General features: G+C 45.3%; 3 protein-coding genes and 1 pseudogene across 3 annotated transcripts; 3 read left to right on the forward strand and 1 right to left on the reverse strand.

Moving 5' to 3' along the window:
• Positions 1–91: 91 nt before the first annotated feature.
• Positions 92–1,415, reverse strand: LOC136455166 (uncharacterized). The gene is made up of 2 exons (XM_066455304.1): positions 1,050–1,415; positions 92–292 (listed from the first exon to the last, which is right to left on the reverse strand). The coding sequence occupies exons 1-2, from the start codon at positions 1,413–1,415 to the stop codon at positions 92–94; spliced, it is 567 nt and encodes a 188-aa protein (XP_066311401.1).
• A 1,203-nt stretch (positions 1,416–2,618) lies between these two features.
• On the forward strand, positions 2,619–5,555 carry LOC136453157 (putative glucan endo-1,3-beta-glucosidase GVI). The gene is made up of 2 exons (XM_066453734.1): positions 2,619–2,763; positions 4,322–5,555. The coding sequence occupies exons 1-2, from the start codon at positions 2,697–2,699 to the stop codon at positions 5,299–5,301; spliced, it is 1,047 nt and encodes a 348-aa protein (XP_066309831.1). The 5' UTR covers positions 2,619–2,696; the 3' UTR covers positions 5,302–5,555.
• A 3,308-nt stretch (positions 5,556–8,863) lies between these two features.
• On the forward strand, positions 8,864–12,025 carry LOC136453158 (uncharacterized). The gene is made up of 2 exons (XM_066453735.1): positions 8,864–9,298; positions 10,652–12,025. Exons 1-2 carry the CDS (start codon positions 9,235–9,237, stop codon positions 11,614–11,616), a joined length of 1,029 nt encoding a protein of 342 aa, XP_066309832.1. The 5' UTR covers positions 8,864–9,234; the 3' UTR covers positions 11,617–12,025.
• Positions 12,026–13,755: 1,730 nt separating this feature from the next.
• LOC136455167 (probable methyltransferase TCM_000168) lies at positions 13,756–14,577 on the forward strand (annotated as a pseudogene).
• Positions 14,578–17,156: the final 2,579 nt, after the last annotated feature.

Genomic DNA, 17,156 nt, shown 5'->3' on the forward strand with positions numbered 1-17,156 from the left:
CCATGTGAATGTCATATTTATGCTCAGTACATCAACACTGTCCTCCCAGTATGACTACACCATCTGGCCGGAAAATCATACCCACCGTTAATCACCAGATCAGGACGTCTTTATAAACAATATTCTTGGTGCTCTTCCCTGTAGGATCCAATTCTTCTTTTGGTTTAGCCAAAATTCTTGTTGTTGATCTTGATATCCCCCTTGATAAACCAACATAAAGTTGTCCATGCGAGAACACAGGTTCTGGAAGGTAGATCCCAAGGTAGATCCCAACGTTAGGGATGGTTTGTCCCTGCGATTTATTTATGGTCATGGCAAAACTTAACCGCAGTGGGAATTGTTTTCTCTTGAACTTGAAAGGAAGGGAAATATCACCCAAGGGAGCCAATGGGAGCCTCGGTATGAAAACCATTTTTCGTACATGCTGTCCATCAACGATCTCGGCATTAATTGTATTGTCTTGCAATGCTCTGACCATAAACCTTGTTCCATTGCACAATCCGTTGTTAGGATCAAGATTACGGAGAAGAATCATAGGATGATAGGACAGTTGTTTTTTAGCTTTAGCTCGTGCGGGGGAGGCCATTTGGAGTTATCGAGTTCAAAAAATCAATTGGAAAGTGATTCTGAGGATCGTCAACAACAGTGTTGAAGCTGTGGTAAACCTTTTCCTCACCTGGAAACCTATCGATCATCATTGTGTTCAACCTATCAACGTATTCATTTTTTGTCGATAGAATGGCACGAGAGCTCATATATGCGGCTGATGTTGCATGTTCTTCAAGTGATGGAAAAACATCTTGAATGAGGCCCTGTTTAGATCCCGCCCAAAAACCAAAAATTTTCAAGATTTCCCATCACATCAAATTTTGCGGCACATGCATGGAGCATTAAATGTAGGTAAAAAGAATAACTAATTGCACAGTTTGCCTGTAATTGGCGAGACGAATCTTTTAAGCCTAAATAGTTCATAATTGGACAATTTTTGCCAAATACAAACGAAAGTGCTACAGTAGCCAAAAGCCAAAAATTTTCAGAACTAAACGCACCCTGAGTTTGTTGATTGCCACCTCCATGTCAGTATAACCAATGACAATGTCATCAGGGAGTTGAACATAGTCATCTCCAATTGTTTCCTCAGTTCCATTTCCAATTCGTAGCAGGTACTCTGAAAACCAAGGGTCAGATTGTGCCCTCATGTTACGTGACAATCTTATTTTCCTTACTTTCTCCCACAAATAAGATCTTTGCACTGTAGCATCAGTTATCTGTGCTCTCGTCTCACGTGGGACCACATGAAGGACCTGGCTGAAGTCTCCACCAAATACCATGATCTTTCCTTCAAATGGTAAAGCACATTCTATAATATCTTGTAGGGACCTATCAATTGTCTCGACGCACTTACGCTTGGTCATGGCAACTTCGTCCCAAATAATCAAAGAGGCCCTACGAAGCAACCCCGCGGTGCCACTTTGCTTCGTAAAGTTGCACATGTTGTTGTCCCCAATTTGAAAGTTGGGAAGTCTAGTAGCACCCTCGCGGTGCGGGTTCGAACCCCAGGTGTGGTGCACCCGCACGTTGTTTTCGGAGATTTTCTCCGAGCGAGGTAAAAAAACTCCCTCGTCTGCCCCACGTCCAAAGCACATGTCTGTGGCCAGCTCATCTCACGGGGCTGCGGTGCCGCTGTGTATGGATGGGGCAAGAGTTTGGGGGGTTTTCTCGATCTACGTGGGGGTTTTCTCGATCTGCGTGGGGGGTTTCTCGATCTGCGTAAGAAGTTCTTCTTCTTAAACCAGAATACCCGGGGCTGTCTAGCTACCGCGGATTGAGTTTTTTTTTTAAAACTGTTTTTTAATTAAAGAAGGTAATAAATTTGATTTTCGCAACAGTTTTGGTGAGGCAAAATGAAAGAGCATCGGCCCATCTTTGTGGGCCATTTTTTTCTTTTTTGAAATTTGGGTCGTTGGTTTGCCAACAGAAGTGCTTTTTCTTCTTGATCAAACGTGTTATGAAAATGGCAAAACGCCCAGGAAGTTCCCTCTATTGTTTTCATTTTTCTTCTGGAAGACACTGTTTTTGTGTAAAATTTGCACTGACATTCACAGTTTAGTTGGCAAAATCGGACCATTCCGCGATCTGCGTGTCGAAGTGGCTCGAGTCGATGTGTTGAGTGCTGTAACCATAGCAGACCTCCTTTTAAAGTTTCTCCAAAATTCAAGATGTTCGTAAGTTTCACGTTAATATAAATCCTTATATGGTCCAAATAAGGCACACGCACGAAAGAAGCGGGAAATTTTTCCTTTCAGCAGATTGCATCCCAAATGACTGTTGTTGTTGACCATAATGGAGAAGTAAGGTTTCCGTCGAAGCACCGAACCTGCTGAATCTGGAGGGAGACCAGGCAGGGAAAGTCCCGACGGCGGACGTGCAGTTTCCATCAGGCGTCATCGCATCAACCGCATCGCGACTCACGTAGACGTTGAGGCCGTGCGTCTCGGTGCCCGCCTGAGTCTTGACCCTTGACACACGGGCCTATTGAGTCGTGGCCAATGGGTGGTTGCACGGCCCGGCCTTATATATAGCGAGCCGTGCGTGCCGAGGTGGAGCTTGGGGGACAAAGCCTCAGAAGGAAGCGAGAGATTTTTGCAGAAAGAAAGAAACTGCCTGTGCTGCTCCAAGCCTGACCAGGAACCGCGATGAGGATGGCCGCCGCCGCTCTGTGGATCACCGCCTGCAGCTTGCTACTCTCGTTGTCCTTCTCAGGTGATGAGTGCATCGCTTGGCTGCTGCTAGCTGGTGAATTTGGCTTACTTTCGTTCACATAATAATTTAATTATTATGAGGTTAATTTCGTTCTTACTGTCGGCCTGTTCGCTGGTTAGTTTCTGGGCTGATAAGCTCGGCTAGTGCTGGTTTGTTGTGAGAGGAAAACACTGTTGACTGGCTGATAAGTCATGGCTGAAACCAACAAGCGAACATGTTGTATATGTACATCTATTCTAAGGTGTTGCGATATCAACCGTCTTCGGTATACGGTGCCGTAGTTAGCAGTACATGCATTGCTTCTTGGTAGGAACATGAGAACAGACCCAACGTTACATAGGCTGATTTTTTTTTCTTTTCTTTCGGCGAGTAATTGATTCTTGCAAATGTCAGATACTGTTTGCGTGGTTTCTTTTATTATCTTTTCTTTCTGAACAGAAGCGGCAGGAGTTCTGCCGAGGCATTAAAGATTAGTGTCTACTTTCACCTGTACCTTTCCGTTTCACGAGAGCTCTTGGATAACCTTTTAGCGTGGATTGTTAGCCATTACAGCCTGTTCTGGCTCTGTTGCTCTTACCTGTGACTGTACCTCTGTTTTGGTATACCCGTCGAGAAACCCCTTTTGGTTAGCAGGGAATCACTCTCCGGAAAAAATCCAGCTGGAACAACTAGCTTAATTTGTACTCCATCCGTTTCAAATTACAAGTCGCTTTGACTTGTTTGGTACATTCATTTTGCTATGCATCTAGATATTATAATAATATGTCTAGATATATAGCAAAATGGATGAACTAAAAAAAAGTCAAAGCGATTTATAATTTAGAACGGAGTGATACTAAGCGAGTAAACCTAGAATGGTTCCTTGCCTGGAATGAGCTAATTGAACAGGCCCTTACGCAGTAAACATCCTTTATTTTATTTGTTCTAAGCTGCTGCTGGAGTGTTGCTGTCACTGTTCTGCTCTTCATGACTTCACGTTAATGCATGGTCGGGCTCTCTCGTCTAACCCTCTTGACAGATGGTCTCCTTCCTCCATGGATCAGCTAGCCATGGTTGGTTTAATTTAATTTCTGTACGGGTTCTTGTTGCCATGTTCGTTCGCCTGTCAATCTGAAGTTATGTGTTCAATTATGATAGTGAAACATCAACAGAGTATATATAGCCCTTCATGAAGATCAGCAGTACTACAATGCACGCCTTAATTGGCGATAGCCACAAAGGAGCGATCCAAAAGTACAATTTCTATTTCAGCCTGTGCACTTCCAATTTCAAAAAAAGCTATTCCTCCTCAGAGCAAGTCAAGGAATTGAAAGGAGTTTTAATTTTCCCCAACCTAGTACACAATTTGCAAGAAATCTACCAACAAACTGGTAGGAGTTGTATTGTACCATGTTGGGAGAAAGAAAGGTTAGATTCAACGAGATTAACTAGTGATAACATACTCCGTCCATGAATTGCATTGTCTTTTTGTTGAGTTAGTTTTAACAGCTCGAAGGTTAATCCATGCATGCTTTGATCAGTCGTTCTCTACTTACTGTTCAGGAGTTGTCTCGTGCAGGAGTCGAAGGCATCGGCGTGAACTATGGCATGATCGCCAACAACCTGCCGTCCCCTGACAAGGTGATCGGGCTGTGCAAGGCCAAAAGCATCACCGACGTCCGGCTGTTCCACCCGGACACCACCGTCCTCGCGGCGCTCCAAGGCTCGGGCCTGGGCGTCGTCCTCGGCACCCTGAACGAGGACCTCGCCCGCCTGGCCTCCGACCCCTCGTTCGCCGCGTCGTGGGTGCAGGCCTACGTGCAGCCCTTCGCCGGCGCCGTCCGCTTCCGCTACGTGGCCGCGGGCAACGAGGTCATCCCGGGGGACCTCGCCTCCTACTTCCTCCCGGCCATGCAAAACCTCGAGTCCGCGCTCCGCGCCGCGGGGCTCGGCGGAGACGGCGGCGTGCGGGTCACCACGGCCGTGTCGACGTCCGTGCTGGGGTCCTCGTACCCGCCGTCGCAGGGCGCCTTCTCGGAGGCGGCGCTGCCGTCGATGGCGCCCATCGCGTCGTTCCTGGCGTCCAGGTCCACGCCACTGCTCGTCAACGTGTACCCTTACTTCGCCTACTCTGCCGACCCGTCGTCGGTGCCGCTCGACTACGCGCTGCTGCAGTCCGCGTCGGCGGCCGTGACGGACGGCGGGGCGTCGTACGGCAACATGTTCGACGCTATCGTGGACGCCGTGTACGCGGCGCTGGAGAGGGCCGGCGCGCCGGCGGGCCTGGACGTGGTGGTGTCGGAGACCGGGTGGCCGTCGGGCGGCGGCGGCGCGGGCGCCAGCGTGGGGAACGCGGCGGCGTACGTGAACAACGTGGTGCGTCACGTCGGGAGCGGGCGCGGCACGCCGCGGCGGCCCGGAAAGGCCGTGGAGGCCTTCGTCTTCGCCATGTTCAACGAGAACCAGAAGCCCGAGGGCGTGGAGCAGCACTTCGGCCTGTTCCAGCCCGACATGACCGAGGTGTACCACGTCGATTTCACGGCGGCATCTTCCTCGTAGACGAACAACGAACTACGTACGCTGCATGGATTAAGGACGCATTGGCATTTTTAAAGAAAAATTATTTAGACCCGAGTGTGTTTTAGCTTTTCCGTTTATGTACTGTCGCATCGACATGATCTGCTTTATGACTATTATTAGGATTAGGAGATGATTAGTCGCAGCTAGTACCAGTAGGATTCATCGAATGGTTGGATCGGCGATGATTGGTGGCATTTGCACTTATGACTATATGATGAGTGCGTCTTAAAGCATGAATCAACGTCAGTAACTCTGCAATACTGCATATATTGTTACGATAGTTTTTTATGCGCTGCTTGGAGAAATTTTCTGGATTTTTTTGTTTGTTTGTATAACTGCATATATATAGTGCCCGTTACAGAAATTTGGTGACAGCCGACAGTTGACGACTTCGCACCTGAAATGCTGAAACAGATCAACGTGTGTATTTGTGCTGTCTATGATACACGGGCGACACCATTTCGCTCTTACCCGTGTAACTGGGCCTCTTACCCTTGTAACTGGGCCCTACATTTACGGGCCTCGTTATCCCACGAGTTGGGCGTCAATATGGGCCACGGCCTCACACATTTGGTGAAGTGTGTGCAGCCGCTCTCAAAACGCACGCCCACACACACAAAACCCCTGTAGCCGTGTGGGCAAACTCGTGCCAGCGTAGTCACGTCTGTCCAGGTCTACTACGCCCTTCCAAATCAAAAAGAGAAAAACCCTACTATCCTAGCAGGACTACTGCTCCTTTTTGGGAGAAAGGACTATTCATTCATCATAGTGCTAACTAGCGGTCTGTTTGCTTGGTCGTAAACGATCGTAGATTTTCAGCCAAAATAGTATTTTTCTCTCTCATCAAACCAGTCAGTAGTAATAATACACGATCGTATACGATTATATCAGCACCAGTCGAACAGGCTGTAGAGCCACAGTTGCACGATTGAGCGAGCATAGGCTTTGCACGGCTTGTACTAGTCTCTCAAGCTTCGTCGATCCATCAATCCTTGAATAAATAAAGCTTCACTGTTGGTCGCGTCAGCTGAACCACACAGGGTTTTGCCTTGCCTTTACCAGTTCTTCGTCTTGTACAGTCGCACTGAACGCTGCCAACTGACGTCCACGGCGAATTAACGGGCGCGTACGATTCCAGTGCCATGGACAGGCCATTTTCGGCCTACGGCGAGAGGATCGGCAACGAATGGGCGGCCAACAGCTGAGAAGGAACCAGACGCTGGGACTAGCCTAGGAAGCGCAGGCTCTCTGCCTCTCTACCTCTGCCCGCCGGGGGCCGCCGAGCGTCGGCTGCCGCTCCCCTCTCTTCGAAGGGCAAGTACCATCGCTGTCGCCCAGTCAGACATCGCCTGCTTTATCGGGTGGCGCGCACGCGAGTACGACTGGACCATGGCTAGTTCTGCCTTTCCTCCTCTCAAGATTTTTGACTTTCAGGGGACTGCGTCTTGTTTCATTTCTTTTAATAAAAGAGGTTAGTTCATCACACTGTGCTGCATTAATTCTCTTCGACTATTGCGTGGACAAAGAAAAAGTCCCTGTTTCCTTTGGCTTGAGCAGTTCTCATCATGTCGACAAATCTATCGTCCTCACAAAGAGTGTCATTTTCTATAAAAAAAATATTTCCAACTTTAACCAATTACATATATAAGAAAATATTAATATTTGTGCTGTATAATTAATATCATTGGATAAATCGTTGAATATATTTTTATAATAAAATTATTTGAGATGCTAATGTTGTTATTGCAAATCTTAGTTAAGTTTAAAAAAGTTTGACCGATACAAATCTCATAGCAATTTAGACCAAGGAAGTACTACGGGTAGAAGCAGAGACATCACATGATGCAAACAGTGGCGGAGGCTGAAATATTTTTCAAGTGTGGCGGCTTTACATTAAGATGAAATTCTAAGGAGAAAATAAATATATATTATTTGTGATCAATAAATATAAGGAGACATTAGGATCCTTTTATTTAGGAGGAATTAGAATCTACTCGATGGATTAGGCTATTTGATTAGGAATTTAATGTTCCACAACTTTTTCAAAGTTCACGTACAAAGACTATCTCAAATTCGTAGAGTGGGAGATACAAGTTAATTCTATAGATCACCGTGTTATGTTTCTACTCTGTAACTTATAGCACGTTCTTCGGCTCGCTCCCCTACAATGTAGTGTAAAAATATATTCCAAAGACAACTTAATTAATATGTGTCTAAATTATGATTATCGGATATAAATTTCAATATCGAGGATCTACAACCTGTTCGTTTCGGCTGGATTGCTCGTATCTGGCTTATAATCTATGGCTTGGACAATATTTTTCTCTCACACCAAACCGGTCAGCAGTACTTTCAGTCATGACTTATAAGCCAATCCAGCCGAAACGAACAGGCTGCTAAACGGGGCTAATAGAAATCTAAAAGTAAAGCATTGAACTATTGAAGTATTCATTATTGAACCTACATGCATATCAATATACAGCCCTAGGTAAATTAATCAATATGAAAAGATAGACTGATACGAACAGACGCGGTCAATTGAGCAGGAAGGAAAGAACTGCGAGACGTATATCATGCTGAAGACTACCGGACAGATTAGCTTCCCTCCGTCGTTTGCTTGCTACGTGGACCATGAAGCCCACCAGCCTAGCTGTCGGACATCCAGACCCAAAACAGGCAACAGCTAGCCGCCAGCATGGAATTTGGAATTATCTACACATTTTAGGTATGGCAACGGCCAAACCTCGCCACATAGCTGTACAAAACACATGGACCCATGTTGTTTATTACTCCCTCCGTCAAGTTGCACGTCAGTTAAAATGGTTCCCGTTTCATTAAATTTCTGGTAACTGATATTCATTTTTATGGCTCTAAATTAATTTATTATGAAAATACATTTTATTATTAATCTAATGATATTTATTGATATCATAAATATTCATATTTTTTATCCATAATTGATCAAATTAAGATAATAAAACATGATATCATGCTAGAATTGTACACTTTCTTGGAGGGAGGGAGTATCTATTGGTCATCTACATAGCAATTGTACATCTGTGGCACCTTTGCCTGCTTTGATACTGACAAACACTGACGTGCGTGGGCCACGTAACATCTATTTCTTTTGCCCAACGATTCAGCAAAACAACTTTAGCTCCACCAATAGAGCCGCTTGGAGTTGAAACTAAAAAATGGCTTCACCAGTGAAATAGAACTATGCCAAATGATGCCTAATATTATCTACTCCTTTCATTCTAAATTATAACATTTTGATTTTTTTAGTACATACTTTTTTGCTATACATTTATTTACAATTGTGTCTAAATACAGAGAAAAACAATGTAGGTAAAGCCAAAATGATTTTTATAATTTGGATTGGACGCAGTATGAGCTAACTATTAGCGGTTAATGGTTGAAACATGATCTAAAGAAGATGTCAAAACAGAACCGTCAAACGGAGGCGGACGGTAGCAGCACATGGAGAAAATCCCAGCGCCAGAGCTATCGGCGGCGGCACACGCGCCGCCTGTTCCGGCAAAAACGTGCGGACGCACAATAAAAATCCCAGCTTTTCCTGCTCTTTTAATAATCTCCCCCCGCCCCTCGGCGGCGGCGCCGGCCGCGAGCGAAACCAACGACGCCACCCAAACCGGCAAACCGCCTCCTCCCCTCCCTCCCGTCCCACGGGCCTTCCGCCGCTCGCCTGACTCGTTCGCGTGCCCACTCCACGCCGACTTAACCGGGCGCGCCGTATCCGGTGGGCGGCAGCCTGCGCCTTTCGGGTTGCTCCGCGGGTCGCGTCCGCGCGCGCTGGGGTTGGAGGCTGGAGGGGAGGGTCCGGGCGCCTTCTCGCGTGTTCCGCCGAGGGTTGGGCTGAGGGAGGAGAGGAGAGGTCTGCAGCGGCCGTCCATGACGGAGAGGCGGCCGATCTACAGGGAGCCCGGCAAGCCCCGGCGGCCGCCGCGCTCTCAGGGTACGTTCCTCGATCGCTGCCCGTCCTGTTTACAGTCTTAGCATGCGTTCTGGTTTGGACTGAGTTAGATTGGTTGCGCCCTTCCTCGGCTCCTGATTTTGTCGAGTGGTTTCTTCTGGATTTTCACGGTTCACATGTAAATTGTGTCCGGGGTTGGATAGCGAATCCGAAATCCTCCTCTTCCTTCTGGTCCGAGTGTCCCTGCCGAAATGCCAATGCTGGCGAGCAGCGACAGTCCGCGTACAATTCGCTCTCGTGTGACGGTGTCAGTATTTGATGCCGTTTCTGGTGATGCGTTCGTGTGGGTGGCACCTGCGGCTTGCTACCCTCTCTCTCTTGAAAATGACATGCGAGGGTACCAACCGTCTTCAGGGAACTCACATCGAAACTCGAAAGAACCTAGTTATTCCATTTACGTGTGCCACCTGCACCGCCTTCAATCCAGAAAAAAACTAACCTGTATGTTTTTTCGCGTGGGAATGAAATATTTTCCTAATTCCATGGCAGTAATCTTGATCAGTTTATGCACTTGATCATTACATGTTCTGTATGTAAAGGACAACCTATTCCATTTTAGCAAGAATGCTTATGACATAATAGCACACTTTACTAGCGATTTTGGAGACCATTTGGTGAATGACATTGAAAGGGCTTGGTGAGTATTTAAACCGGACAATGGTGAACGGTCATCTGTACACCTACACCCCGTGCCAAAGCTTTAGGAAATACTTTTAAATATTAAACAATATTTTTCTTGCCTGACATTGAAATTCAGGAAAGGTGCTAAGTTTGATGTGTTATGATTTTTGTACACATCTATGGAGATATCGGACCATGTTAGTTATTATTCATGCCTAAATTCATGGAAGTTAACACTTCTGAGCCAAATTAATTGGTAAAAGTTTCTTAGCTTACTTTGATATCTATGACTGACTAAGCTGAACCTGTACTCAGTTTTCCATATAACCCATAATCCCTAGTCGATGCTTTACAAATAAGAACTACATAATTGTTGTGTGTGTGTTTTCATCGTAAATTTGTCTTTTTCAATATTTTGCTAGCATTTAAACGAAGTATCCCTTGATTTTTCCTATTACGCAGACTAATTACTGCTAGCCCTTTCTCTGACAGCTACTTATTTTGTTCTGTTATCTGCTGTTGCCCCATTCCTATTGTAGTGTTTCTTCTTATCAGTCTTCTTGTTGTAGTGTTTCCTCTGAATTCTGATTGGTATTCATACAGAGAAAACCACCAGTATTGTGGTGATATAAGTCTAGGAGCAAACAGAGGTTCTTTTTCTCCGCGTAGATTAGTTTTATTTACTCACTAAATACAGTTTATGTGTTATTTCAGGCAGTGGAAAATTTTCAGTTCCGTTGTGGGAAAAGAAATTTTGCAGTGATGCTTGTGCTATCCCCTGGGCTAAACTGTGTGAGACCAAGAGATTGATGTCTCTGTACAAAAGTGTGGTTGATTGGGATGACTCAGCTGCATTAGAAGCCTTCAATGATGCAAAAGCGCGCTTCTGTGCTGTATATCATGGTCAACATTATGATATCCCTTTGCCTGACCCAAACATGTTTATCGATATAGTCAACCCAGATGAATATGTTGATCCTGAATTGGTGGCTGATCTGGAGAAATCACGTCGTTGTGTTCCCAGAAAAGATAATGGTGTTCCTGATGTCTGGGACTCTTTTATTTTCTCTGACAAGCCAGTTCCAGTTACAGGATGGGGTGACACGGAGACCAGCTTCACTCATGGCCAGCAGCTCTCTGCAAACTGGGACAATCAGTTAAAACACACAGTTGAAGCAAATAAGCAGATGTCGGCAAATTGGGATTATTCTGTCAAGCAACCTGCTCAAACAATTGATCAGCAAAACTCAGGGAACTGGGAAGTGTATGAGGAACAGCAGGATCAAACCAGCAGCTGGGGGGAGCAGACGAATCCTTGCATTACCAACTGGATCATGAGGGATGGCTCCCAGGGTGCTTGGAAGCATGATTACAGCTGGGCTCCTGCAGCTATTCAGACTGATCCATGGGACAACCATCAAGGTAGCTATGAGGTGCCTGACAGCCAGGGTGTGTCATATGGACACTGGACTCACTGGAGAAGGCGAAACAATGACTTGGGTAGAAGAAACACCAGGAATAGAGGAGGCCCCATCAGCTCAAAGCCAATGAAATCAAAGTACCAAACGGATGAACACAATGGTGCAAACAATGGTTGGAGGAACTGCCGAGTAAGGAATGACATGCATTATTACTCCTATGAGCAAGCTGATTATACCAAGCATTCATTAGCTATGTGAGTAAGAAGCTAGGGGGCTATGTGAGTAAGAAGCTAAGGGGCTTACGGCATTTAGAGAAGACAAGTGCCCCTCTCTGCCGCCCACTATGCTTTGGAGGTGTCAGCAGTTTTACACCAACAATAGTAATGGTGGACATCTTCAGATGAGGTAGAGTAGAGTTAGTAGATCATCTGTAGGTTATGTTCCCCCTACCCCTAGTCCCCTTAAGCTGCTGTAGATAGTACTAATTATCAGCCTAATGATTGTTTTGTTTAGCCATTAGCGGCCGTTGTTTGTGTATTTATCTGTCTCGATATCTGTAGTTTGCAGATGACTGCCCACTACGCTTAGTTTTGTTGCAGCAGTGAGAATAAGGATGGTGCTACTTTAATTTACATCTTCTGTGGTTATAAGAACAAATGTTTTGACTGATTTGTATGTTGGTGTCGAATGGCACGAGTAGAAGCTTATATCCTCTACATGGTATTGTGATTTTCTCTTTGTACCAATTTCCTGTGGCTCTGTGTTCTGAAGAAACGGCCATGTTCAACGCCTGCAGATTGTGTAGTTCAATTGAGAAGCTGCTAGTCGTATTTAAGTATATAAGATGCTGTGTCCCTTGGTTTGGCACATGCTATGCTTGCTTATAATGCCAACTACCAACGTTTTCCTATCGGTTTGAGTTTTTTTTCTCGAACACCGATCGGTTTGAGTTGAATTAGTCGTTTGCAAGGTATCGGGAGAGCATTGTTTCGAGAGGCACGTGTAATGGTGTGTCTCTGTGAATAGTTGCTACACACAAGTTGGACGAAGACATGTTTTATGTCATGTTTGTAGAGATTGATGGGATTTACAACTTTGTAACTAACAGATTTGTTATTTGGAATTCGTGACAATCTATGGAATTGCTATCCTTCAGGTGCCAAATAAAAAACAGATGCTAGCTGGTCTCACATCTATGATTAACATACAGAGGATGGTTAATTAGCACTGGTTTGTATGTACGACAGCCTTTGTTGTTAACCGTGTTATTTGATTGCTAATAACGTGTTGCCCTTGCAACTTGATTAGCTCTATATAATTGCTTGCAGCCGGCCGTTGACTAATGGCTCTTAGAGGGACGTGGTCCAGGTTCTCTAGTTGAATGCTCTGCAGGTTGTTAACTCAATGCATGAATCTGCAGCTTCGGTCCATTACAATTGTGATAATGAAATTAAATTCATCCACAGGGTCAGATAAACTAATATGGCATCACTAACTAATACATATAGTAGAGTAGTAGTTGGCAAGAATGCGTATAAACTAGACTCCGACACATTGGTTCTTCAGCGCAAAGTTCTTGGCAGCTGCGAGACTTTTTAGAAAGGCGGCTAGAGTTTTGCCGGATTTTTATTAGTCGAGGAAAAAAAAACAAGAAAAAAGGATTACAAACAACAACGGGGGAACAATCTCACCGTCACCACTGCACCCCGGCCGACTTCCCAACTAGACGCCCACCTAGGCAACAAACTACAGACTAGCCCCCCACACTGAAACTGAAGAAAAACATGAAAATAACTAGACCCGCCGGTCAGCGACCAAGCACGACTCCAAGAGCTGATACTACTACTACTCTTGTTGGGATCCAACATGAACCCTGGTGCCAACTGGTACTAGGTGTGCGTCGTAGTCGACTGAACTTGTTTGTTAATACCAAATCTTAAGGTTAGAAGTTAATACCAAATCAGGTAAAATGGACTGGTTCTCTCACCGGGTAACGGGCCACTGTGTACGGACGGGGCATGGGGTTCGGGGGTTTTCTCGGGCTGGGTGAGAAGTCCTCTACCTTAAGCTAAATAGCTCGAGGTGTCTACCCCGCAGCCCGAATTTTTTAAGGTTAGAGGTCAATTAATATGGCATCAGTAAGTAGAACTGGGTAAGATATTCTTCAACTTGATCTATTTCTTAAGGTTAGAGGTTAATTAGCTCATCTAGGTTCTCCCTTTTCAAAATCAGTGTTATTTCGAATTCCCTGGTTGATAACAAACAATTTAACTTCGACCTGTTCATAAACTGATTTAGACAGAACAAGCCATTAACTTGCTGATTTTGATAAGCAAAAGATGGAACAGAAAAACTTGACCAAGGTAACAACTCGTGTGCACACAGAGTGCAGAGCAGATGAGATTGAAGCCACAGATAGAAGAGGCCATCATGAAACTGTGTGGCAACTCCACACCCCTTCCCAGAAGCATGGTGATCGCGGACCTTGGCTGCTCTCGTGGCCCCAGCGCACTCACCTAGGTCTCTGCTGCTGTCGATGCCATTCATCGCCAGTGTCTTGAACTCCAACAGCCACCGCCTGAGCTGAGCCTGCTCCTCAACGATCTTCCCAGCAATGATTTCAACACTCAAGCACTTGGTAGCGTTCCAAGAAAGGAAAAACATTGACAAGGGTGAGCACGGTTTCTCACCATTTGTCATGACTAGTATTGTGCCTGGGTCCTTCTATGGAAGACTGCTCACTACTGGATCGGTGCATCTTGTTCTTTCATCAAATAGCTTGCACTGGCTTTCAAAGGTAGTATCCACACTTTTGTTCCTACAAACTTAATCACACGTATTCTCTGTTCCGTTACGGTAGTATCAACTACTTTTATTTAAGCTTAATGTTTAAGATGCGGTAACTGGTAGGTACCTGAAGACCTACTGAAGAATGGCATTCAGATGTACCATAGCGACGAGCAACTATGGCGGAAAACACGGCCCGTTGTGCTTGATGCTTATGCCCGGTAATTTAGGAAGGACCTCCTTTTGTTCTTGGAGTGCAGGGCGCAGGAGATGGTTCCTGAAGGAAGGTTGATTGTTTCCTTGACTGGAACACAATCTCCGGCTTCAGCCAGCGATGGATCAGCTCAACAAATATGGGAGTTCATAGCCCGTATCTTAGACGACAAGGCATCAAGGGTATGAATTTGCTGGTTTATATATCCTAAAGGATGTTTGGACCTCGCTACAGGAAAATTCAATTCGATGTTTCATTATTCCTAAGTTTCTTGCTGCAGGGTGTGCTTGATAAGCAAAAATTGAAGGCTTTCTACATACCATTATATTCGCCGTCTGAGAAAGAAGTAAAGGAGATAATAGAAGAGCAGGGATCTTTCTCCATTAATGAAATTCAAGTTCATGACAGTATAGCTGGTGTGAACAAAGCAGTGATCAGCCCCAAGATGATGGCATATGCGCTTAGGGCTGGGATTGAGCCAATAATACTGGACCATTTTGGCTCGTCGGGAGATCTTATGGATGAATTTGTCAACACAGCAGAGAAGTTCATCAGTCAAGCTCTCTTACAAAATGAACTTACCAAGAATCCTAGGGTTTTCCTTGCTCTTTCTCTTGAAAGGCAGAGTTGATGACTAATTCAACGGTTTTCCATTTGTGTTGATTTCAAGATTTACTTATCTGGCTACAAAAATTGAGGGGGTTATCACATGTTAATAATAATGACTTCATTATACAAACAGGCTGTCGGTAAAAAATTGTGCGGTGTCGTGGCATGGCGAATTATGTCAATTTTTTACTACTAGCTTAAAGTTATGGGTTAAACTGTTCATTGCATGGAACTAAGATACACTTTGTTTGCGATGCTAAAGCTATGCACTCGTTTGTCTTTACGATGTTATTATCTTATACAACAGGCAAAAAAACATTAAATATAAGGGCGTACCCAGTACAGAGAGCTCTCACTCTGTGCGGGGTCTGGGGAAGGGTGTTAGTGGCAAGTCTTACCATCGCCTGTGCAATGCGAGGAGACCGTGATTCGAACCCGGGACCTTCCGGTCACATGCGGCAAGACTCTACCGCTTGCACCAGGCCCGTGAAATGATCAAGATGCCCAAGAGAGGGTTGAATTGGGCTAATTCTAAATTTCTTTGCAATAATTAAGTCCTATAGTTAGCCCAATTAACCCCTTGTGTCTAGAAAGTGTTTTTATTGATCTTCCGCACAAAAGTTTAGCAACCTAAGTTCTAATTCTACTCTAGCATGGCAATTTTATAAATGTAAATGACAAGAATTGAATTGCTCAAAGTAAATGCTCAAAGTAAAGTGAGAAGGAGGAACGCGGCGATGTTTTGCCGATGTATCAAAGAGTCACCACTCCCCACTAGTCCTCGTTGGAGCACCCGCGCAAGGGTGTAGCTCCTCCTTGATCCGCGCAAGGATCAAGTGCTCTCTACGGGTTGATTTTCGACACTCCGTCGCGGTGAATCACCCACAACCGCTCACAACTTGAGTTGGGTCATCCACAAGCTCCGCCGGTTGATCACCAAGCTCCCAATCACCACCAAGCCGTCTAGGTGATGGCGATCACCAAGAGTAACAAGCATGAACTCTCACTTGACCACGACAAGCCTAATGAGAAGGGTGGATGCACACTTTGCTACTCTTGATCTCACTAATGAGGGTTCTCTTTGGGATTCTCAAATCTCAATCACTTCACTAGGACCTTGCTCTTCTTGGCACTCACAAAGGTGTTTCTCAGCTGTTGAAATGAGCAAAAGTGCCCCCATACACGAATGGAGGAAGTATTTATAACCATGGTTGAAAAACGAACCGTTATGTGCCTCTGCGGGGTGACCGGACACTCCGGTCAGTTCTCCTCGAACTCCAGTGTTTAAGTGGTGACCGGACGCTGGATAGCGTCCAGTCAGCACTGACCGGACGCATCCGGTCGTGATTTTTCCTCTCTAGAACCTTATTGGAGTCGACCGGATGCTAGCCCTCAGCGTCCGGTCACTCACCTCTCAGCGCCCGGTCACTTCCAGACGACTTCACCTTGATCAAATGAACTGACCGGACTCTGCGCCAGCGTCCGGTCACATCGAAGCCAGCGTCCGGTCAGTATTTGACCCTCCATTCACTTTCAACTCTCGATCATACGTGAATAAAGTTTGCTCCAATGGATCTAAGGGCAATTTAGGAGCTACCTAGTGCTAGGTTTAGTAAGTGTGCACCACACCTAACTCACTAGACTCACCTAGGTCAAGCTATCCGTCCATACCCCCCTTAATAGTACGGGCAAAGGAAAAACAAAGTCCTAAACTACTCTAAGTATCTCTTCAACTCCAATAGACACTTAGAACTAGTCAATCATTAACCTTGTCGTCCATCCTTTGAAAACCAAAACGATTTTCATCGTAGGGGCATGACCACCATGATAGCCCAATCGATCTCCATTACCATGACCTAACTTAATTGCCTCTGTAAAACACACGTTAGTCATAGTAATCGCGTATTGTCATTAATCACCGAAACCCAACTAGAGGCCTAGATGCTTTCAGCCCGCCCTTCGCAAAAAAAAAAAAAAGAGTTAAATATGAACACGGGCAAAACCCTTGTGAAACTGCACAAACATGACAGGAAAGCGGTGTAATCTGTGTGCCCAACATTTACACAATAATTTTAATAGCAACTCCATGTGGAGCATAATGCAGCAGAGGATGTCAGGAAGCAGGATATGTCGAGGTCATAGTTTTTTCCTTTTTTGATCGTGTGTTCTCTTCTTTGTTGAAGTATGA

This window comes from Miscanthus floridulus, chromosome 5, assembly GCF_019320115.1.
Source record: "Miscanthus floridulus cultivar M001 chromosome 5, ASM1932011v1, whole genome shotgun sequence".
Taxonomy (NCBI): Eukaryota; Viridiplantae; Streptophyta; class Magnoliopsida; order Poales; family Poaceae; genus Miscanthus; species Miscanthus floridulus.

Bases quoted from the DNA above. Each gene is read 5' to 3' on its own strand.
- LOC136455166 (XM_066455304.1), bottom strand. From the start codon at position 1,415: ATGACCAAGCGTAAGTGCGTCGAGACAATTGATAGGTCCCTACAAGAT. The intron at 293-1,049 runs GTGCGTTTAGTT...AATAAATCGCAG, and splicing joins TGGCAATCAACAAACTCAGG to GGACAAACCATCCCTAACGT.
- LOC136453157 (XM_066453734.1), top strand. From the start codon at position 2,697: ATGAGGATGGCCGCCGCCGCTCTGTGGATCACCGCCTGCAGCTTGCTA. The intron at 2,764-4,321 runs GTGATGAGTGCA...TGTCTCGTGCAG, and splicing joins ACTCTCGTTGTCCTTCTCAG to GAGTCGAAGGCATCGGCGTG.
- LOC136453158 (XM_066453735.1), top strand. From the start codon at position 9,235: ATGACGGAGAGGCGGCCGATCTACAGGGAGCCCGGCAAGCCCCGGCGG. The intron at 9,299-10,651 runs GTACGTTCCTCG...GTGTTATTTCAG, and splicing joins GCGGCCGCCGCGCTCTCAGG to GCAGTGGAAAATTTTCAGTT.